This window comes from Mobula hypostoma, chromosome 20, assembly GCF_963921235.1.
Source record: "Mobula hypostoma chromosome 20, sMobHyp1.1, whole genome shotgun sequence".
Lineage (NCBI taxonomy): Eukaryota > Metazoa > Chordata > Chondrichthyes > Myliobatiformes > Myliobatidae > Mobula > Mobula hypostoma.
In genome coordinates this window covers 33,776,018-33,800,854 of record NC_086116.1, presented here as the reverse complement: position 1 = coordinate 33,800,854, position 24,837 = coordinate 33,776,018, and the positions used below count along the sequence as shown (strand labels likewise).

At 43.2% G+C, this 24,837-nt stretch overlaps 1 protein-coding gene across 10 annotated transcripts in view; it reads left to right on the top strand.

Annotated features, from left to right (window-relative positions):
• Positions 1-24,837, top strand: part of frmd4a (FERM domain containing 4A) — a 523,313-nt gene that overhangs the window by 309,534 nt on the left and 188,942 nt on the right. For all 10 annotated transcript variants that reach the window (XM_063072636.1, XM_063072634.1, XM_063072635.1 and 7 more), the window contains one exon: positions 11,046-11,140. In XM_063072636.1, the coding sequence (XP_062928706.1) occupies positions 11,046-11,140 (95 nt within the window). The remainder of the gene's footprint in view (positions 1-11,045; positions 11,141-24,837) is intronic.

Here is a 24,837-nt window from a genome sequence, read left to right as displayed (position 1 = left end):
TTATATTTATCCCCTAAATCAATTACCTGCTTATGGTTTCAAGCATCTCAACTCTGAACTAATTCCACGACCTATGTACTCACTTTCAAGGATTCTACAGCTCATGTTCTGGGTGTTATTTATACATTGTTATTTTTTTCTCCTCACAGTTTGTCTTTGGTTGTTTGTCAGTCTTTGTTTTGCTTTGAACTCTTAACTTTGAAGTTTACTGTCACGTATAGAGGTACATTGAAATTCTTGTGGAATTCATTGCCACAGACTGCTCTGGAGGCCAAGTCAAGCTGAGGGTGATAGGTTCTTTATTAGTCAGAACATCAAAGTTTACGGGGAGTGACAGGAGAATGGGGTTGAGAGAGAAATTAAATCAGCCACGATCAAATGATGGAACGGACTCGATAGGCCGACTAGCATAATTCTGCTTCTGTGCCTTATGGTCTTATCACAAACACCTAGGTACAGAATATAAATTGTACCTCAATTATTCAAGACAGTGAAGAAACAGAACGTTCATAACAAGACATTAGTGCAAGCAAAAAAGTTACAGAGACAAGTCCATGGTAGTGCAAGAGGTGGTCTGTGAGGTGGGGCACAGGAAGAGTTGGGTGGCCACCAGGCCTTGACTTTGCTGGTTTGCCACCCTGATTATAGGGATATCAATGGTTACAGGGAGAAGGCAGGAGAATGGGGTTGAAAGGAACCTTATGTCTTAATAGTCTTATGGGCATCTGGCCCCATCCATGTTGCTGTCCTTCAAACACAGAGCCGTCCTAGACTCTGGTCTGTCCTCTAATTTTCCCCCTTTCCCTTCCCTAAATTCTAACCTGATCCCTAACTCCCCTCTTAGTCCCCAAAGCCTTTCCTATGAGCCTTAAAAAAAAAGCTAAATAACTACTAGGTTGGAGCCGTGATCTCAATGTAGACCACACCTCGATGCCATGTTGACATTTCATTTTTACATTTAAGGTTGTGCGTGATCTTTAATTTTCATAGACTTTCATTTCTCAGTGTGGAACATCCTTGGAGAGCATAAGGCCAAATTATTCCAATTCAGAAAACACTTCAATATCAGCAGCTTCGGCATCCAGATTAACCTGTCCTTATCAGTGGATTTTGCAATTTCCTGCATAGTTATTAGAAATGAAAGAATCGGAGAGCACTTTTAATTAAAAGCAAGCCTTTCCTCCCTGAACGAGTCTGCAGTAATCTTACTGTTTGCAGAAAAGACCCAACCCATAGAACCCACCGCAGCCTGTAAGGAGTTTGTATGTTTTCCTGTGACCACGTGATTTTCCTCTGGGTGCTCCGGTTTCCTCCCACAGTCCAAAGATGTACCGGTTAGTAGGTTAATTGTTCATTGTAAATTGTCCTGTAATAAGGGCTAGGGTTAAATCAGGGGATGCTGGGCGGTGTGGCTCAAAGGGCTGGGAGCCATTCCATGCTGTAGCAACCAATCAATCAATCAATAAATAAATAAATAGATAGATAAAAAAAACACCAGTCTTACCCCTACACAAAGGGGCAAAGCCATTGAAATTGTTAACACAACAACTGCTTTGTGTGAATCCACCCCTCCACACCACCAGTCGCCACTATCTCACCATTTCATGTCAGAGTCACCTCATGTACAGACACTCCTGTACCTAGTGTCACTTTATGGACATGTAATCAATCTACGCACATAAGTTATCATATGTATTTATATTTATTGTGTTTTTTTTATTATTGTGTTCTTCATCTTTTGTGTTTTTTTTTTGTGCTCCACCAGATCCAGACTAACAATTATTTTGTTCTCCTTTACGCTAGCCTACTGGAAATGACATTAAGCAGTCTTCGATCTTGAATCTTGAATTAAACACAAGAGATGCTGGAAATCCAGAGCAACACACACAGAGTGCTGGAGGATACTCAGCAGGCCCAGCAGCATCTATGGAGAGGAAAACAACTGACGTATGGGGCCGAGACCCTTCATCAGGACAGGAAAAGAAGGGGGAAGATGCCAGAATAAAGAGGTGGGGGGAGGAGAAGGAGGATCAGTTAACTCTTCCTCCCCCCCCCCCCACCACATTTTATTCTGGTGTCTTCCACTTTCCTTTCCAGTCCTGATGAAGGGTCTCGGCCCATAACGTCGACTGTTTATCCCTCTCCATAAATGCTGCCCGACTTGTTGAGTTCTCTAGCATTTTGTGTGGAATTACATACTGGCTGGGATTTCTTTTTAACAAAGCCAATTGAATAGAGTTCTGATCTCAGCTGAATTTCTGATGAAGTCAATTAATGTTTAGGAAAAAAATAAATCGTGGGGCAAGACTCACCACTGCATGTTAATTAGTAAATATTTTAGTGGTTGGGAGCCCATAAGAAATTAGATTTGAGGAAATTCATGAATGGTTCTTTGAAAAAGTCCTCTGTCTAGGTATTGCCGGTATAGAAATCCCATCCCCTAGTGTCTGAGGCTTTCATCTTAACCCTTAGAGAAATCTTTCTCTTGTTGCTTCCAGCTAACTCTGAGTGACACAGATACAGACCCAGGCAGCATCTGCTAGGAATTACAGGCACTGTGCACACTTTGAGCCTGTGTTTCTCTGATTAGTGGCTGCGCAGTTAATATAATTACGTCCTGCAAGAGAAATTGAGAGCACTCCCTGTGTACAGAACCCACGGCCTCTCCTGTTGTTTCGCTCAGTGGTGTCTGAGCCACTGCTCTCCCCTTGAGACCCAAAGTAGCCTTAATGAATGTGGTTGCCGTCCTGATCTTCATTCAAAGATGTAGGATAATTTTATAAGTAACACATCTTACATACATTATGTCATAGCTTTTAGAGTCATGGAGAAGGAAACCTCTCATCTCAAACCTCCACTGCCTTGCGGTTATACCCACACATTGGGAGCGCATCAGGAGTAAACCCCATGGGAAAATACGGAGCTGGAGTCCCTAAGGCAGTCTTACATTAGATTCAATGCTGATTGGCTACTGGTGGTGCCAAAATGTATCAGTCTCTGGGTCCATCAGCTGTGTGGAGAGGGAATGCCTGCTACGTGTTGTACTGCCCAGACTTGCGTATCGTGTAGGCAGCTAGGACGTAATATCCATGGTCAACTCTAACCAATGAATGGCCACTATTTTAAAGTCAGAAAGTCAGAGTCAATGTCAGCTGTTCATTTCCCCCCACAGATGCTGCGCAACCCACTAAGTTCCTCCAGTGTTTTGAATTTTGAAGATTCTTTATAGTTTGTGATGGAGGATCTTAGACATCTGTTTTTTTCTAACACAGATGCTCCCTGACCTTCTGAGTTTGCTGAACATTTTCTGTTTTTATTTCAGACTTCCAGCATCTGCAGTTTTTTTTATTTCTCATTTTTCACATAGAAAAGTAGTTACTTGTCTCTAAGATGTTTTGCAATATGAAAGGTGCTCCAGAAATTGAGGTTTTTCTTTGATTTGCTTAAAGATTAGCTTTATTAAAATTTAGTTTTCTATGTCACATGTACATCAAGACAGTGAGATGCTTTATTTGTGTCAGCACCCAACACAGTCTGAGAATGTGTTGGGAGCAGCTGACAAGTGTCGCCATGTTTCCAATACAGACATAGCATGCCCACAACTCACTAACCCTAACCCATATGTCTTTGGAATGTGGGAGGAAATCAGAGCACCGGGAGGAAACCCATGCAGTCTCGGGGAGAACATATAAACTCCTTACAGTCAGCGATGGGAGTTAAACCCTGGCACTGTAAAAATTACACTAGCTGCTACACTGCCATGCTGCACACATACGAGGGATATGTGCTGGTGTTAGAAGACAGAATACGCATGCAGGTGGGTGGATGGTTGGGAGGGACGAACGGGGTTTGTTTTGCCGCTTGGAGTGTTCTGTGTTCAGAATTCAAATTTGTTTAATGTCTTCCAGTACACAAGTATAAAGGAGAACAAAATAATTGTTACTCCAGATCCAATGCAGAACAAAAAAGAAAAACACTAAGAGAAAGAACACAATAAATATAAATACATAAAATAGCTTATATGTATAGATTGATTGTATTTCCATGAAGTGACACCAGGCAGAGGAGTTTCTGTACATAGAGTGACTGACAGGAAATGATAAAGTAGTGGGGGTTCAAATTTCAAAGTAAATTTATGATCAAAGTACATATATGTCACCATATACAACCCTGAGATTCATTTCTTTGTGGGCATACTCAACAAGTCTATAGAATATTAACTATAACAGGAGCAATGAAAGACTGTCCATTTACAGTGCAGAAGACAACAAACTGTGCAAATGCAAATATAAATAAGTAGCAATAAATATCGAGAACATGAGATGAAGAGTCCTTGAAAGTGAGATCATAGATTGTGGGAACATTTCAATGATGGGACAAGTGAAGTTAAGTGATGATATCCCCTCTGGTTCAAGAACCTGATGGCTGAGGGGTAGTAACTGTACTGCTGTCCAGTGGTGTGAGTCCTGAGGCTCCTGTACCTTCTACCTAATGGCAGCAACAAGAAGAGAGCACAACCTGGGTGGTGGGGATCTCCAATGATTGATGCTGCAACAGCGTTTCATGTAGATGTGTTCAGTGGTTTGGAGGGCTTTACCCATGAAGTACTGGGCCAAATGCACTACTTTTTGTAGAATTTTAAAGGTATTGGTATTTCCATACCAGGGTGTGATGCAAGCAGTCAATGTACTCTCCACTACTCATCTACAGGAGTTTGTCAAAGATTTAGATGTTATGCCAAATCGCCGCAAACTCCTAAGGAAGTAAAGGCACAGGCCTGCTTTCTTTGAAATTGCACTTACGTGCTGGGTCCAGGACAGCTCCTCAGAAATAGTAACACCTAGGAATTTAAAGTTGGGGGATGTGGAGGCGAGGGTTAGTGGGTGGAGCTGTTGATCACCCTTAATGTTTGGGGAAAGTAACTGTTTTTGAGTCTGGTGGTCCTAGAATGAATGCTACATAGCCTCCTCCTTAATGGGAGAGGGACAAACCATCCTTGAGCAGGGTGGGTGGAATCCTTTAGATTGTTACTGGCTCTTTTCCAGCATCTTTCTGTATGCAGTGGATTGCGGTTAACTGGGACCAGTACATCTTGGCCCAATTTAGTGGCTGCCCCAATTAGCCAAAGTTTCATGGAAATAGTTTTAAAAAGTATAAAAAAAACAAGCTACCATTTAACTGAGTAACAAATTATGTATTTAAATGAAATACAGAACAAATTAGAACACTACCAATATTACTACAGTACCATTAAACTGTGTATTAGTTCCTAAAAGTTATTGATGGAGGAATTCATCCAATGTATGCTACCGTGATTTTTTCATTGACTGCAAATGAACAAAATCAGTCCAGACACCTGGTGTAGATAATGAGCTGCCTTCATACAAGGTTTTTGATGATTGCATCGTCCAAATCTTCATTTTTATTGTAACATTCAAGATGATTGTCAATGCCTTCAAATTCTTCATAGCACCTAAATTATTGAAGTCGTGAAATCGTTTCATTTTCACTCCCAGCTGTTTCTGACATCTCTAAGTCTGAATGCTTGAAACCACAGTGAGCAAAACAGTTCTGAATTGTCTTATTGCTTGTTTCTCGCCAACTATCAATGACAAAAATCAGTGCTTTTTGAACACAAGCACACACAACTGATGCTATTTAAAAACTGTTTGCTCTAAGTACAGTGTAGTGTCTAACACCACACAAGTGCACACTACTGATGCCGGTTAGAAACTGTTCCGCAAGTCTCCTGATCCAATTCAGCAGCGTTGTGTTGCAAATAAACAAAGGAAGACCTGGCTATTTTCTTGTTTGTGTTTTTTCTTTAAGAATTGTCTCAAATAAGTGACTACACTGATTAACCGATGGCCCAATTAACCAAATCCATTGGATAGGTCCTTAATCGCAGGTATGATGTTGCCAGTGATGTGTGAGGCAGTTTTGACTATGAGTTGTAGTACCTTCCTGTCCACCATAGTGTAGTTTCCGTATCATGCAGTGATGCAGCTTATTAGGGTGCTCGCTACTGCACATCTGTAGAATGACATGAGTGTAGAATGTGCAAAGTCCAGCTCCCTTCAGCCTCCTCAGAAAGAGGTGAGCGTTCCTGATTGTGTAGGGTGCGTTATGGGACCATGAGAGGTTGAACGAGATGTGCACTCCCAGGAGTTTGAAACTGCTCGCAGTTTCGACTGCTGTGCCGCCGATGTAAAGAGGGGTGCGAATGGTGCGAGTTCTCCTGAAGTCGATAACCATCTCCTTTGTCTTGTTGACATTGAGGAAGAGATTATTTACCTGGCACCAGGCCTTGAGCTCTTCCACCTCTTCTCTGTAGGCCGTCTCATCCTGGTTGGTGATGAGCCCCACCTCTGTTGCATCATTGGTGAACTTGACAATGTGATTACTCGGATGTTCAACCGTGCAGTTGTGTGAGAGCAGAGTGTACAGCAGTGGGCTCAGCACACTGACCTGGGGCCGGGGGTGGGGGGTGTGCGTGGGGAGGTACCCTTGTTGAGGATAATGGGGAGTAAGGTGCGGTTATGCATCCTGACTATCTGAACACTTTGGGAGTGCTATGATGTCACCCGAATGTGTGGCAACACTTGCGGGCTGCCCCCAGCACGTTCTTGGGTGTGTTGGTTGTTAACACAAACAACACATTTCACTGTATGTTTCCACGTACACATGATAAATAAATCTGAATTTCAATCTAAACCTGGATTAGGTGGTGAAGAGGGAACACTGGTCTTTGCTAGTTAAGATTCAGTGGAAATCAGACTACAATCATGTGAAACACAAGTTCATCAGCGACTTGAGTCCTGTCCGATCACCACATTACAGGAACGATGTGATAACCTTCTAGAAATCTAAGGAGATTTACAAGGATATCCTTCAGTGCCGTGATGAGGAAAGATGGTCCATTCTTTATAACAACCTTTCCTTTACCTCATGTCCAGAGAGCACATCTTGCATATATGTAACAGCTTTCTTAGTCCCAGAACATCCTTTAGAATCCTTTATAAAGTACTTTATAATCCTTTATGACACTTTATCAGTAATTTGTGCCTCTGTTGTGTGTGGTGCAGTACTGTGTAAAAGTCTTAAGCACACGTATATATACAAACGTTTGTGTGTGTGTGTGTGTGTGTATGTATGTATATATATATAGAGAGAGAGAGAGAGAGAGAGAGAGAGAGCTAGGATGCCTAAGGCTTTTGCACAGTTCTGCAGTAATTTTACATTTTGCATTATACTGCTGCAAAAAAAAACAAATTTCATGACATATGTGAGTAATGATAGACCTGCTTCTGACATGGGTTTCTATTGTGGACTAAGAGTGGGAAGAGATCAGGAAGAGGGTAATCATGGTTGGGAAAAGGGGAAGGGAGTGGAGGGGAGGGAGCAGGAAGCACCAGACAGACATTCTATAATGATCAATAACCAATTGTTTGGAATCAAATGGCCTTGCCTAGTGTCTCAGGGCTGGGTGTGTCTTCACCCATGCCACTCCCCACCCTTGGCTCTCCTGCTCTGCCACCTGTCCCCCATCCCTCCCGCAGCACTCCATCCTCACCATTCCCAGCATTCTTTGCTCCCGCCAGAGTTACAAACCTGCTCTCTGCTCCACGTTGACAAATACAGTACTGTACAAAAGTCTTTGGCGCCCTAGTTATATATACAGTGACTGTAAAAGACATTCCCCCCCTTGAAGTTTTCATGTTTTATTGTTTTACAACGTTGAATCACAGTGGACTTAATTTGGCTTTTTTGACACTGATCAACAGGGAAGACTCTTTTGTGTCAAAGTGAAAACAAATTTCTACAAATTGGTCTAAATGTATTACTGTTATTAAACACAAAATAATTGATTGCATAAGTATTCACTCCCTTCAAGTCAGTATTTAGTAGGTGCACCTTTGGCAGCAATTACAGTCTTGAGTCGATGTGGATAGGTCTCCTTGCACATCTGGACACTTCAATTTTTCCCCATTATTCTTTACTAAACTGCTTAAGCTCTGTCAGATTGCATGGGGATTGTGCATGAAGAGCCCTTTTCAAGTCCAGTCACAAATTCTCAATTGGATTGAGGTCTGGACTCTGACTTGGCCACTCTAGGGCATGAACTTTGTTATTTTTTAAGCCATTCCTGTGTAGCTTTGGCTTTATGCTTGGGGTCATTGTCTTGCTGAAAAACAAATCTTTTCCCGAGTTGCAGTTCTCTTGCCAACTGCATCATTTTTTCCTCTAGGATTTTCCTGTATTTTGCTGCATTCATTCGACCATCTACCTTCACAAGCGTTCCAGGGCCTGCTGTTATGAAGCCATCCCCACTGCATGATGCAGCCACCACCATGCTTCACAGTATGGATAGTGTGTTTTTGATGATGTACAGTGTTTGGCTTACACCAAGCGTAGCGTTTAGTCTGATGGCCAAAAAGCTCAATTTTGGTTTCATCAGACCAGAGAACCTTCTTCCAGCTGACTTCAGAGTCTCCCACATGCCTTCTGGTAAACCCTAGCTAAGATTTCTCTTTGCCACTCTCTCATAAAGCTGTGACTGGTGAAGCACATGGGCAATAGTTGTTGTATGTGCAGTCTCTCCCATCTCAGCCACTGAAGCCTGTAACTCCTCCAGAGTTGTCATGGGTCGCCTGGTGGCCTCCATCACTAGTCCTTTTCTTGCACAGTCACTCAGTTTTTGAGGATGGCCTGCTCTAGACAGATTTACAGCTGTGCCATATCCTTTCCATTTCTTGATAATTGATTTAACTGTACTCCAAAGGATATTCAGTGAAATGGACATTTTCTTGTATCCATCTCCTGACTTGTGTTTTTACAGAGTTGCTTGGAGTGTTCTGTTGTGTTCAGGCTGTAGTTTTTGCCAGGATACTGACTCAGCAGCAGTTGGACCTTCCAAATTCAGGTGTATTTTTACTACAATCAATTGAAACACCTTGACTGCACACAGGTCTCCAAAATCAGATCTCCACTTAACTAATTATGTGACTTCTAAAACCAGATGGCTGCACCAGTGATGATTTGGTGTGTCACATTAAAGGGAGTGAATACTTTTGCAATCATTATTTTGTGTTTTATATTTGTAATTAATTTAGATCTCTTTGACACAAACGGTTCTTTTTCTGTTGATCTGCATCAAAAAAAGCCAAATTAAATCCACTGTGATTCAATGTTGTAAAACATGAAAACTTCCATGTGGGGTTAATACTTTTTATGGGCACTGTATGTGCTTCTGTAAAAGTCTTATGTGCCTAAGACTTTTACACAGTATTATGCATAGCATCTTTCTTAGCCCCAGGAGAACCTTTATAACACTTTATAAAGTTGTTTATAATCCTTTATAAAATATAAGTACATTATAATAAATTATATACTTTTTGACCCATATTTGTGGGAACTACAGCAGCCTATTTAGATATAACAAGCTACTTCCAAGGGCAATATGATATAAAGGCAGTTCAAAGTCAAACTTGAGTTTATTGCCATCTGCTCAAGCCCATGTGTGCAAAGATGCAATGAGAAACTTGCAGCAGCATTGCGGGCACGGAGAATCAGATAAACAGCATTCACAAGAAAGCATGAATTAAGCATTTATTATCTGTTTATCAGAATCAGGTTTAATATTACTGGAACATGTTGTGAAATTTTGTTGTTTTGTGGAAGCAATACATTTCAATATGTAATAATAAAAATTACAATAAGTATATTTTAAAAACTAAATTAAATAATTAGTGCAAAAAGAGGGGAGGATAATACTGATGTAGTGTTCATCGAGTCTTTGTCCATTCAGAAATCTGATGACAGAGGAGAAGAAACTGTTCCTGAAACGTTGATTGTGAGCCTTCAGGCTCCTGTACTTCCTCCTTGATGGTAGTCATGAGAAGAGGGCATGTGCTGGATGATGGGGGTCCTTAATGATGGATGACAATTTTTTGAGGTATTACCTTTTTACAAGAAAGAACAGAATAAGAACAAAATAAAAGTCAATTTTAGTGCAAAGTGGTGATCAAAGAGATGGCTACACCTATCATCACCTTCGTGCTTGTATTCTTTCTCATCTCCCACCTTTTTCATCTGGCTTCTTCCTCCCTTCCTGTTCAATCCTAATGAGGTGTCTCAGCCCGAAATGTCCCCTCCATAGATACTACCTGACCCACTGAGTTCCTCCAGCACTTCGTGTGTGTTGCTTTGGACAGACAACACTGTTATCTTTGGGTAAAGTTCCATTCAGAACTGATAACTGGAATTTTTGTATCATGTTCATAATTCTTCTATTAATAGAAGCCCTTTATGTATGTGACTGGATAGGAAGCCTCTTGGTAAACATGATAGATTCTGCAGATGCTGGAAATCCAGAGCAACACACACAGGTTAGGCAGCATCTATGGAAAGGGATAAACAGTCAACAATTCTGGCCAAGACCCTTCATCAAGTTCAAGTTCAGTTTTGATTGTCATTCAGTGATACATGAGTACAGGCAAACGAAACAGCCTTCCTCCAGGGCCAAAGTACAAAACACAGTACCAAAAGCACATAGCATATAAAGTTATGAAAGCAGAAAAACATATAGTCACTAAAAAAATAATATAGCCCAAGACCCTGAGTGGCATGGCCTGTAAATTGTGCATGGGATGTTGCCCTTGTCCAGCTTGTAATCTACCAAGCGAACACCAGAGGGCAGCACTGACAGAAGGGGTCAACCCTCAACCCAGTACTGATTCCAACACACCCACAGTCGTCTCTGCTGTCTCCCACAATGCCTCACCATCTCCTCTTCTGGGCACCTGCAACAAGCGAACCTGGCATGAGGGCTGGGTCCGTGCAACAACTGAGGCCGCACAGCTCCCCTGGCGTAGGTCTTGCCAATGAACCAGTGAACCGGAATTGCAGAATCCTATATTTCCAATGCCCAGTAGGGTCTTGCAATCACAAGAAAAACGCATCCTGATTGGATTGTTTGCTAAGCTGTTCGCTTTAACCCCCTAGCTGATGGACACCCTGCTAATGGTTTGTGTTTTTCTTTCTAGCCCAAGCTCCTGGCAAAGGAGCTGCTCGACTTGGTGGCATCGCACTTCAGCCTGAAGGAGAAGGAATACTTTGGGATAGCATTTACAGATGAAACGTAAGTACTCAAATTCCACCTACCCAGAGTTTCCATGGATCCATCCTTTGTGGTACAGGTTTCCCCCGCCATCCGAAGGTAGAGTGTTCCTTTGAAACGGTTTGTAAGCCAAAATGTCGTAAAGCGAAGAAGCAATTACCATTTATTTATATGGGAAAATTTTGTGAGTGTTCACAGACCCAAAAATAACCTACCGAATCATGCCAAATAACACATAAAACCTAAAATAACAGTAACATATAGTAAAAGCGGGAATGATATGATAAATACACAGCCTATATAAAGTAGAAATACTTCTCCACAATCATTACTGAACTGTTCTCCGTAGCGAAAATCTCACGCAAGTGCTGTTGGCAAAAACACGGCGCAAGCGCTCTCCAGTAACCTTTCAGTTATGAAGCTGCCAAATCATAGCAAATAACGCGTAAAAATACACAGCCTGTATAAAGTTGAAATAATGTATGTACAGTGTAGTATCACTTACCGGAATCTGGAAGACAGCGCCAAGCACACTGAGGATGGTGTGTTAGACTGAGTCGTCGCAGGTTGGGGTGGTGCAGTGGCCCCCACCCTCCAGGCCGCCGAGTGATACATTGCCACAAAGCATGCAGGAATGCAGTGGTAGCCGGGAGGCACACAGCACATCTTTAAGAAAAAAGCCGAAATAAACAAGCTAATTAATTCGGTGCCGCCCGACATGTAATTGTCGGCCCAGATCAGTGCCAATTTCCGATTGCGTCGCCTCTGATCTGGGCCGACAATTACGTGTCGGCGGCACCTAATTAATTAGCATGTTTATTTCGGCTTTTTTCTTAAAAATGTGCTGTGTGCCTCCCAGCTACCGTTGTGTTCTCCACGAATCGGTATCTGTCCGTGGCCTGGGGGTAGGGGTAGTGGGACACTGGGGTGTCATCTCGTCATCGTCTGTTTCCATTAGAGCAGGCAGCACATCTTCTCCTGTGACTGCCCGCCTCGATGTCAAAGGTCGAGGTTTGTTGTCTGCTGCGGCTGATGTGGACAGCTTGCTTGACTGCTGAGCCTCGCGCATTTTTCTATCACACAGTTATTTTTAAGGACTCAAACCATCCTGCAAATATCCCCTAAACCGACGTACCCTTTCAAAATTAAAGTCGTACTTTATCATTATTCATTTGGTTTCGATTGTTATCCTTTTTTCTTCCAATTACATTAGCTCTTCATCTATCAGTTCTTGGTCATGGGATGCCAAAACCTCTTCAACACCATCTTCGTCAGCTTCCACAAGCCAAACTCACGTTGTCTTTACTTTGTTCACCATGATCAAAACACTTAATTATGTCTAGTTTTACGCTAAGTGTAACACCCTTACGAGTTCTTTCAGGCTTTTCCAATACCATAGAACTCATCTTGCAAACAGCTGCTTACAGGGCATGTGTTAAAGCAATTCCGTTCTGAATCCGGGGGAGAGCGGCTGCTCGGGGCGCACGCTGCCTTTTATTGCACGCTCATTTTTTCATGCGCTGCTTTTTTTTGTAACAGTGAAAACACCTTCTGAAAGCGAAATCAGGGTACTAATGTAGATCTTTCGTAACAGTGAGGTTTTGTAAAGCGAACGTTCGAAAAGCAGGGGGCACCTGTACCTGCAATAAACAGGTGATCAGAGAGTGAAGATGTCATCAGTGTGGACTGAGATCATGCTGTAGGAATGTGAGCCTTAACGTTTGGTTATTTTAGGGTCTTGGATGTTATAGCTAATGTCAACTCATATCCAAATAATGTCATCATAATGGCAATCTCTGGTCATTGTAATGGCTATCTTACATCCATTTAATGGCATCTAATATCATCGTGACACACGTCTAATGCCATTGTAATATCCATCTAATGCACATCTAATGTCACTCTAATTGCATTTAATGTCCATTTCTAAGTTGTAACGTCACCCACTGGACCATATGATGGGATCATTTATGTGGTCGTCTCCAACAGGATGAACGTGTGATCAAGGAAAATTCATTGATGTAACTTGCTTATTTTGACTTCTTTAAAAAATGCAAATATTGGAGTGCAGAGGATGAACATATTCCAATGATTCCTTGTGATAATATTCGGACTTATAGATGAACAATACAGAGTGGATGAAGGCTCCTGGGCCCATCCAGTGCATGCTGACCATGGTACTTCACCCAGCTAGTGCCAATTTCCTGTGTTTGATCCACCTACTCCAAGCCCTGCCCCTCCATGTACTTGTCCAAGTGTTTATAAATGATAGTATTGTACCCGCCTCAACTGTTTCCTCTGGCAGGTGATGCCATATGTGTGAAAACGTCTCCCCTCAGGCCCTTTTTAAATCTTTTCCCCTCATCCTAAACCAGTACCCCTAGTTTTGGACTCCCCTATGCTGGGGACAATGTGGATGGTAACAGTCCTTTATGGTCGTTCATAGCTTTAAAAACTTCTATTAGGTTGCCTCTCATTCTTCTACATTCAAAACTTTCAACTCCCATGTGTGTGAGTTCAAAGCTTAAAGGCATGACTGCTGGCTTCTGTACCAGACATGGATAACTCTTGTGTGCCTAAAAATCGGATTGGACTCATTTCTAGGTTGCTAATGTTTTTGTTGGTGTCTCCCACAACAAAGGTTGGTTTACAACAGAAAGGTGCAGTCATATGGGACCTCCAGGATCCCCAGTGAGTGTTGCTTTGACCCCAGCATCTGCAGAGTATTTTATGTTTAGAGATGAGGAGGAATTTCTTTTGCCTCAGGGTGGTGAATGTGTGGAATTCATGGCCAAAGATGGCTGTGAAGGCCAAGTCATTGGGAAAATTTAAAGTGGAGGTTGATAAGTTCTTGATTAGTCAATGTGACAAAGGTTACAAGGAGAAGGCAGGAGAATGGGGTTAAGAGAGAAAATAAATCAGCAATGCTGGAATGGTGGAGCAGATACGATGGGCCAAATGATCTAATTCTGTTCCTATGTCTTATGGTCTTATAAATTTCCTCAGTGGCGGGGAGGCTAGTAGCTATGATGGAGCTTTCTGAGTCTACAACAGGGGTCCCCAACCTTTTTTGCACTGTGGACCAGTTTAATATTGACTATATTCTTGCGGACCAGCCGACCGGGGGTGGGGGTTGGGGTTGGTGTTCAAGTAGGGTTAAACTTACCCACTTTCAGATTGCAAATTGCAGATGCAATTTAATGTGGATAAATGTGAGGTTATCCATTTTGGTGGCAAAAACAGGAAAATAGATTATTTTCTGAATGGTGGCCGATTAGGAGAAGGGGAGGTGCAACGAGACCTGGGTGTCATTATACACCAGTCATTGAAAGTGGGCATGCAGGTACAGCAGGCGGTGAAAAAGGCGAATGGTATGCTGGCATTCATAGCAAGAGGATTCGAGTACAGGAGCAGGGAGGTACTACTGCAGTTGTACAAGGCCTTGGTGAGACCACACCTGGAGTATTGTGTGCAGTTTTGGGCCCCTAATCTGAGGAAAGACATTCTTGCCGTAGAGGGAGTACAAAGAAGGTTCACCAGATTAATTCCTGGGATGGCAGGACTTTCATATGATGAAAGACTGGATCGACTAGGTTTATACTCTCTGTAATTTAGAAGATTGAGGGGGGATCTTATTGAAATGTATCAAATCCTAAAGGGATTGGACAGGCTAGATGCAGGAAGATCGTTCCCGATGTTGGGGAAGTCTGGAACGAGGGGTCACAGTTTAAGGATAAAGGGGAAGCCTTTTAGGACTGAGATGAGGAAAAACTTCTTCACACAGAGAGTGGTGTATCTGTGGAATTCTCTGCCACAGGAAACAGTTGAGGCCAGTTCATTGGCTATATTTAAGAGGGAGTTAGATATGGCCCTTGTGGCTGAAGGGATCAGGGGTTATGGAGAGAAGGCAGGTAGAGGGTTCTGAGTTGGATGATCAGCCATGATCATACTGAATGGTGGTGCAGGCTCGAAGGGCCAAATGGCCTACTCCTGCACCTATTTTCTATGTTTCTAACTCACCTCAACATGTCTTTTACAGTTAGGGTTCCCAACTTTCTCACTCCCAAATAAGGGACAGAAGTAGCCGTCAAATACGGGACACTTGTCCCCAAGAAAGACTACCATGACCATGAAGCCTTGCGCGGGCACCTGTGTGCGCATGTGTGTACGTGCCGATTTTTTTTCCGCAATCCGGTTTCGGCTTAATCTTCCGGACTACACTGTACATAGATTATTTCTACTTTATATAGGCTGTGTATTTATAATATCATTCCTGCTTTTACTATATGTTAGTGTTATTTTAGGTTTTATGTGTTATTTGGTATGATTTGATAGGTTATTTTTTGGGTCTGGGCACGCTCAAAAATTTTTCCTATATAAATTAATGGTAATTGCTTCATCGCTTTACGCCAGTTCGGCACGAAAGGTTTCATAGGAACGCTCTACCTCAGCAGGGGAAATCGGGATAAGGGCGGTCCCGTATGGGACAAACCAATTTAGCCCAATATATGGGATGTCCCGGCTAATATGGGACAGTTGGCAACTCTATGTTCAAGTTCAACAGTGTGTGACAGGGAATGAGGAAAAGGTGCAGCTGACTCATATTGTTTCCTCGCGGCCCGGTAGCATATGCTTTGCGGCCCGGTACTGGTCCGCGGCCCAGTGGTACCGCTGGTCTACAACACTCTTCAGCCTCTTGAGATCCCGAGCATTGGAGCCTCCACACCAGACAGTTACGCAACAGGTCAAAATGCTCTCGTATGTTCATAGAAACCTGTCAGAGACTTTGGTGACATACCAAATCTCCTCAAGCTCACAGCAAAGGAGGGACCTCAAACTGAGTTCTGCAGATTTGGAAGGGAAATATGTCCATAGTAGAGCTAAAATGTAAGGCTGAGATTGATTCTGTTGGCTAGTGCAAATGAATTTCACAATCAATTTAACAAAAATAAAACTATATTGAGTAATCAATAAGTTTCTGATCTTTGGCGGCTTACAGGGTCTAATTCTGTTAACCTCTTTGCTCTTTACGTACTGTATTAAAACCCTCACTCGGAATGGGTGTTTGCACACACTTACTGTTGATGTTATTGGAGATTAATGTTGACATTTATTGCTTTTTTTTACATGGAGCCTCTGCAGTCTATTCCCATCTCTGTAATCAGGTTATCAGAGGCACTGAAGTCATAAAGACAGATAGATGGCCTTCTGTTAAGCAGAGGCGTTATAGGATTTGGGGAAAGAAGTAAAGAACCATTGAACACTACAGCACAGAAAGCGGGCCATTCAGCTCTTCTAGTCTGTGCTGAAACTTTATTCCGCTAGTCCTATTGACCTGCACCCAGTCCATAACCCTCCAGACCTCTCCCATCCATATATCTATCCAATTTATTCTTAAAACTTAAGAGTGAGCCGGCATTTACCACATCAGATGGCAGCTCGTTCCACACTCCCACCACTCTGAGTGAAGTTCCCCCTAATGTTCCCCCTTAACCTTTCCCCTTTCACCCTAAAGCCATGTCCTCTCGTATTTATCTCTCCTAATCTAAGTGGAAAGAGCCTACTCACATATACTCCTCATAATTATACCCCTCATAATTTTGTAAACCTCTATCAAATCCCCCCTCATTCTTCTACGCTCCAAGGAATAAAGTCCTAACCTGTTCAACCTTTCCCTGTAACTCAACTCTTGAAGACCCGGCAACATCCTAGTAAATCTTTTCTGCACTCTTTCAATCTTACTGATATCCTTCCTATAGTTAGGTGACCAGAACTGCACACAATACTCCAAATTTGGCCTCCCAATGTCTTATACAACCTCACCATGACATCCCAACTCCTACACTCAGTACTTTGATTTATGAATGCCAGGATGCCAAAAGCCTTCTTTACAACCCTGTCTACCTGTGATGCCACTTTCAGGGAATTATGTATCTGAACTCCCAGATCCCTTTGTTCCTCCGCACTCCTCAGTGCCCTACCATTTACTATGTATGTCTTACCTTGATTTGTCCTTCCAAAATGCAACACCTCACACTTGTCTGCATTAAATTCCATCTGCCATTTTCTGGCCCATTTTTCCGGTTGCTCCAGATCCCTCTGCAAGCTTTGAAAGCCTTCCTCACTGTCCACAACACCTCCAATCTTGGTGTCATCAGCAAACTTTCTGATCCGATTTACCACATTATCATCTAGATCATTGTTATAGATAACAAACAACAACGATCCCAGCACAGATCCCTGAGGCACACCACTAGTCACAGGCCTCCAGTCTGAGAAGCAATAATCCACTACCACTCTCTGTCTTCTCCCACACAGCCAATTTCGAATCCCGTTTACAACCTCCCCATGGATATCTAGCGTCTGAACCTTCTCAACTAACCTCCCATGTGGGACCTTGTCAAAGGCCTTACTAAAGTCCACGTAGACAACATCCACAGCCTTTCCTTCATCTACTTTCTTGGTAACCACCTCGAAAAACTCTACAAGATTCGTTAAACACGATCTACCACACACAAAACCATGCTGACTATCCTTAATCAGCCCTTGGCTGTCCAAATATTTGTATATCCGATCTCTCAGAACACCTTCCAATAATTTACCTACTACTGATGTCAGGGTCACTGGCCTGTAATTACCTGGTTTACTTTCGGAGCCTTTTTTAAACAACAGAACAACATAAGCTACCCTCCATCCTCCGGCACCGCACCCATGACTAAGGACATTTTAAATATTTCTGCCAGGGCCCCTGCAATTTCTACACTAGTCTCTCTCAAGGTCCAACGAAATATCATGTCAGGCCCGGGGGATTTATCTACCTTTATTCGCTGTAAGGCAGCAAGCATCTCCTCCTCTTTAATCTCTATATGTTCCATGACAGTACTGCTTATTTCCCTTCCTTCCATATACACTATACCAGTTTCCCGAGTAAACACTGATGCAAAAAAGACTGTTTAAGATCTCCCCCATCTCGTGAGGCTCCACACATAGATGACCGCTCTGATCTTCTAGGGGACCAATTTTATCCATTACTATCCTTTTACTCTTAACATACTTGTAGAAACCCTTCGAGTTTACCTTCACATTATCTGCCAAAGCAACCACATGTCTTCTTTTTGCCTTCCTGATTTCCTTCTTCAGTATTTTCTTACATTTTCTATACTCTTCAAGTACCTCATTTGTTCCTTGTTGCCTATACCTGCTATACACCGCTCTCTTTTTCTTAACCAGATCGCCAATATCCCTTGAAAACCGAGGTTCCCTATGCCTATTAACTTTGCTTTTAATCCTGGCAGGAACAAGCAAACTCTGCACTCTCAAAATTTCTCCTTTGAAGGCCTTCCACTCACTGAACACATCCTTGCCAGAAAACAACTTATCCCAATCCACTCTTCCTAGATCCTTTCTCATTTCCACAAAATTGGCCCTTCTCCAATTTAGAAACCTCAACTCGAGGACCAGACCTATCCTTATCCATAATTAACTTGAAACTAATGACATTATGGTCACTGGACCCAAAATGTTTGCCTACACATACTTCTATCACCTGACCTGTCTGGTTCCCTAATAGGAGATCAAGTATTGCATCCTCTCTCGAAGACCTCTATATTTTGATTTAGAAAACTTTACTGAACACATTTGACAAACTCCAAGCCATCTAGCCCTTTCACAGTGTGGGAGTCCCAGTCAATATGTGGAAAGTTAAAATCCCCTACTATTACAACTTTCTGTTTCTTACATTGATCTGCTACCTCTCTACAGATTTGCTCCTCCGATTCTCTCTATTGGGCAGTCTATGATACAACACTATTAGTGTCGTCACACCTTTCCCGTTCCTCAGCTCCACCCATATGGCGTCTGTAGACAAGCCCTCTGGGCTATCCTGTCTACACACAGCTGTGATATTTTCCCTGACTCGTAATGCTACTCCTTCACCTTTCATCCCTCCCCCTCTATCACATCTGAAACAACAGAATCCCGGAACATTAAGATGCCAGTCCTGCCCCTCCTGCAGCCAAGTCTCACTAATAGCAATAGTGTCATAATCTCACATGCTAATCCATGCCCTAATCTCATCTGCTTTACCTACAATACTCCTTGCATTGAAATAGATGCACCTGAGAACATTTCTATCACGTACAAACCTTTGATTTCTGTCTATACATGCAGTCCTGGCATGACCTTTATCCTCCTCCAGCTCACTATCTGCTCTAACTCTCTGGGTCCCCTCCCCCTGCAAGTTTAGTTTAAACCACCCCCCCCCAACGGAGCAGCACTAGCAAATCTACCCGCAAGGATGTTTGTCCCCCTCCAGTCTCCAGTTCAGGTGCAAAACATCCCATCGGAACAGGTCCCACCTTCCCTGGAACAAAGCCCAATTGTCCAGAAACATGAAGCCCTCCCTCCTGCACCATCTCCTTAGCCAAATATTTAGCTGCATTATCTTCCTATTTCTAGTCTCACTAGCATGTGGCACGGGTAGCAATCCTGAGATTGCAACCCTGGAGGTCCTGTCCTTCAACTTTGCACCTAACTCCCTAAGCTCTCTTTGCAGGACCTCCTCTTCCTTCCTATCCATGTCATTGGTCCCTACATGGACCACGACATCTGGCTGCTCACCTCCCTCCTGAGAATACTGAGAACTCGATCCAAGACATCGCAGACCCTGGCACCAGGGAGGATAAAAGTCAGATGCTCACATCAGGCAGAATTTGGCCAAATGTGAAACCAGCTCCAGGGATTACACTCAGAGGCCACTTTATTAGGTACACCTGTACACCTCATTAACCCAAATATCTAATCAGCCAACCATGTGGCAGCAACTCACTGAGGTGAGGGAGTGTGGTTCGAGAGGGCGAAAGAGCAATAATGAGGCCCTTGCAGGCATTTAAGGAAAAGGCAGAGGATTGATCCCAACATTGGTGTTTGATAGTGATCTAAAGAACCTTCTTCAGCAGTATTGTGCATTGATGCTCTTAAACTTCAGACCTTGTGCATACCCAGTGACAGCATTGCTAAGTAACTGAGGAGATTTCAAGCGCATCATTTTTTGTCAATACTCAAAGTCATTACATTGTGCCTTCAAACTTTGCCTGCTCTAATCAGCAGAAGATGCTGTAGTTGCGACATAGTTCTGTTTGCCCTCCATATTTCCTCAAGTAAGTTGACTTTATTTGATTCACAATGGTTTGCCATATGACCCAACCCAAGATGCCTCCAAATCACTGTTTGACAATAGTTATACAGTAGGTTTCAGTGACAAGGGTTCAGCTGTTATCCCATCAGATATAATGCACCTCTCTCTCTCTGTTCCCACAATGACAGCCTTCATCGTCACTATCCAGACGTACTAGCCAAAAAACAAGTGCAATATATGTTTATGTAAAATGCTTTCAAAGCATTCTTGAAAAACCTTAATTGCTTCTGCCAAGCTGTTTGTCAAACAGAATAGTATACAGTTTATGTTAATATACTTAGCTCATTAAATAAATGTTTATAAAGCCTAATTTCGATGTCACACAGTAGAAACTGTTATTTGAAATGGCATCGTGGAAATTATGCTAAAAACTTCCCCATGGGAGTTTAAGTAAAGGAGACGTGATCTATTTTGTGGTACAAGACATTTCTCAGCCAACAATGGTCAGCTGTTACTATAGTACATAGTGAAATATAGTGAGACAAACTGGGACCACGGAGTCACAGCTCACATATAGCACACTTTATTCTGCGTTCTGTTATTGTTTTACCTTAATGCTCTGTGTAATGATCTGATCTGTATGAACAGTATGCAAGGCAAGCTTTTCACTGTACATATTTCGGTGGATGTGACAATAATTGCAATCTGATCATTTGAGTTGAGTATGATGTTCTTCCAAGGGGTTGTGTATTGGTGGGTCTTCAGGTGGCTGTAGAGGCTGATCTAGGCAGAACCCTGCCCCCTTTTGCCTCAGGAATTAATCTGGGATGTTATGGTGGATTCCCTTAATGGAGAATGCCTGTGCCTGACTTTGTTTAACGTGTACAGTCCTTGACAGATTAGAATCAGTCCAGTGGCGTGCATTGCAAGATGACCTCACTGCTGCAGCCTTCCTCCGCCTTCACTGCCATTGTGATGTGTCATCATCTTCCATCAACTCCACTGTTAAGGTTTTGGTTGGATTGCTCTTTATCTAGAACTTCCCCCTTGACCTTACTGCCATGGGCAACCCTACCAGGAGCTAAACACCAGACAATGTTGCTCTCGGTATCTCAAAAACTCACAAGCCCCTCAACCACTACAAGGTGATGATCCTCAGAGAAGATGTCACTATAATAAATTCCAGTAAGTAGCTGGAGTCTTTTTCCCAAGGATGGAACATTCACATACCAGAGAATGTAGCTTGAGGTGAACAAGAAAAGGTTAAAGGAGATGTTCAGGGCAAGTCTTTACTGCAAAGAGTGATGGGTGCCGACAGAATGTGCACTCTGTGTGCCCTTGAAGTATTGCATACAGTTCTGGTTGCCATATTATAGGAAGGAAGTGGAGATTGTGGAGAGAGTACAGAGGAGGTTTACTAGGATACTGACTGGATTAGAGAGTAGTGCTGTGAGGAGAGGTTGGACAAATTTAAATTGTTTTCTCTGCAGCGCCAGAGGCTGAGGGGAGATAATGGTTTTCAAAATGATGAGAGGCATAGATAGGATAAGCATTCAGAATCTTTTCTCCAGGGTTGAAATATCAAACACCAGAGGACGTACCGTTTAAGGTTAGAGAAGGAAAGTTTAAAGACCATGTGAGGGGCAAGTTGTTTTTCACACAAGTGCCTGGAATCGGTTACTGGGGATAGTAGTGTAAGCAGGCTGTCTGGTGGTGTCTAAGAGGCTTTTAATTCATCATCATCATCATTATGTCCCATGTCGTGTGACGATCATTGTGACCATGATTGTTCTTGGCAAATTTTTCTACAGAAGTGGTTTGCCATTGCTTCTTCTGGGCACTGTCTTTATCAATACTCTTCAGAGATTGTCTGCCTGGTGTCAGTGATCACATGCACCAGCTGCTCATATGACTATCCACCACCTGCTTCCATGACTACATGGAGGCAACACTCACGACACGCTGGAGGAACTCAGCAGGTCGGGCAGCATCCATGGAAAAGATCGGTTGACGTTTCGGGCCAGAACCCTTCGTCAGGACAGTAGAGGGAAGGGGCAGAGGACCTATAAGGAAGGTGGGGGGTGGGTGGGAAGGAGAAGGCTGGTAGGTTCCAGGTGAAAAACCAGTAAGGGGAAAGATAAAGGGGTGGGGGAAGGGAGGCAGGGAAATGATAGGCAGGAAAGGTGAAGAAAGAATAGGGGAAAACACAATGGGTAGTAGAAGGAGGCAGAACCATAAGGGATAGGCAGCTGGGGGAGGGGCAGAGTGACATAGGGATAGGGGAAGGGAGGGGGAGAGAATTACTGGAAGTTGGAGAATTCTATGTTCATACCAAGGGGCTGCGTCCGGTTTCACCGATGTAGAGGAGGCTGCACCGGGAGCACCGGATGCAATAGATGACCCCAACAGACTCACAAGTGAAGTGTTGCCTCACTTGGAAGAACTGTTTGGGGCCCTGAATGGTGGCAAGAGAGGAGGTGTAGGGACAGGTGTAGTACTTGCGCTTACAGGGATAAGTGCCAGGTGGGAGATCCGTGGGGAGGGACGTGTGGACCAGGGAGTCGCGGAGGGACCGATCCTTGCGGAAAACGGAGAGGGGTGGAGAGGGAAAGATGTGCTTAGTGGTGGGGTCCTGTTGAAGGTGGCGGAAGTTGCGGAGGATAATGTGCTGGATCCGGAGGCTGGTGGGGTGGTAGGTGAGGACAAGGGGAACTCTGTCCCTGTTGTGGTGGCGGGAGGATGGGGTGAGAGCCAAAGTGTGGGAAATGGAGAAGATGCGGGTGAGGGCATCATTGATGACAGCAGAAGGGAAACCATGATCCCTAAGAAAGAGGACACTTGAGATGTCCTGGAATGGAAAACCTCATCCTCGGAGCAGATGCGGCGGAGTCGGAGGAACTGAGAATAGGGAATGGCAGTTTTGTGACTTTACGTGGCCCTGGTCAAGGGGTTAAGCAGGTGTTACACCTTGCCCAAGGGTGACCTGCAGACTAGCAGAGGGAACGAGTGCCTTCCACCTCCTTTGGTAGAGACAGATCTCCACCCTACCACCTGAAATAAGTAGACATGAATATGAAGGGAATCAGGGAGGTGGATGATACACAGCACTTTAAGTCAGCATCAAGATTAGCACAACATCATGGAACCAACAACTCTTCCAGTGTTGTGGTCTTCTGTATAAGAGGTACTGAGGCAGAAGAATTGTTAATAGCTATGATCTTATCAAATGATGGGGCAATGTTGTGGGGCCGAGTGGCCTACTCCTGACCCTGTTCTCCAGTGATACTCCCAAGACTGAGGAGAGGATCCATTTTGCACTGTCCTTTGGACCCGCCAATGTTTGTGGACGAGCTGACACGTGTTACACAGAACACGAACCATCACAGTACAGGCCCTTCAACCCACAATGATGTGCCGAGCTTTTAACCTACTCGGAGATCAATCTAACCTTTCCTCCTACATAGCCCTCCATTTTGCTATCATCCATGTGCCTATCTAAGAGCTTCTTAAATATCCCTAATGTAAGTGCCTCTACCACCATTCCTAGCAATGTGTGCCACACACCCACCACTCTCTATGTCAGAGACTTATTTCTGACATCCCCCCCATACATTCCTCCAATCACCCACAGACCACCGCTTGCACTACCATGGACTTGTCTGTAACTGTGTTAGAAAACCTGGCAGAGGGATCTGGCTCTCAGGATTGGGAAAGCAGATACCAGGAGATGTGGAAGGAGATACCAGGCCACCATTTATCTCCTGTGTAGTGAGGTTGATAAAGCTGTGAAACTCAGGAACTATCAGAGTGAATTGTAGAAGGAAATGCTCTCATAGGAATCCTCACATAATTACCTCTCAACTTTTTATAGATGAATACTCCACTGCTCAGGAGCGGTTCCTCTAATCAAGCACTTCTCAGAGAAAAAAAACACAATCTATTATTAATTTTACATCTGGAGAGAGTAATTAAAATCACAAAAGATAAAATAGAGAACAAGTGGGACTTGCAATGCCGGCATATCTCACAAAACTGTCAGAGGAATTCCATCCAAAAACTGACTTCAAAATGTGCAACTTTAAATACAGTGCATTGGTGTGAAGTGTGAAAAACGAGGAGTGGCTCCCAAAGTTCAAAAGTTCAAAATAAACTTATTATCGGAGAACATATATGTCACCATCTACTACCCTGAGATTCATTTCCTTACAGGTATTCACAGTAGAACAAAGAAATACAATGGGATCAATGAAAAACTACACAGAAAGATGGACAAACAACCAGTGTACAAAAGAAAACAAACTGTGCAAATACAAAAATAAAAACAAAATAATAATAATAAGTACATAAGTAGTAAATAATATTGGAAACTTGAGTTGTTGAGTGCTTGGAAGTCAGTCCAAAGGTTGTGGAATCAGTTCAGTGTTGAAATAAGTGAAGTTATCCACTCTGGTTCAAGAGCCTGAAGGTTGAGGGGTAAAAACTGTTCCTGATCCTAGTGGTGTGGGTCCTGGGGCTCGTGTACCTCCTTTCTGATGGCAGCAGTGAGAAGAGAGCGTGGTCTGGATAGTGGGGTCCATAATGA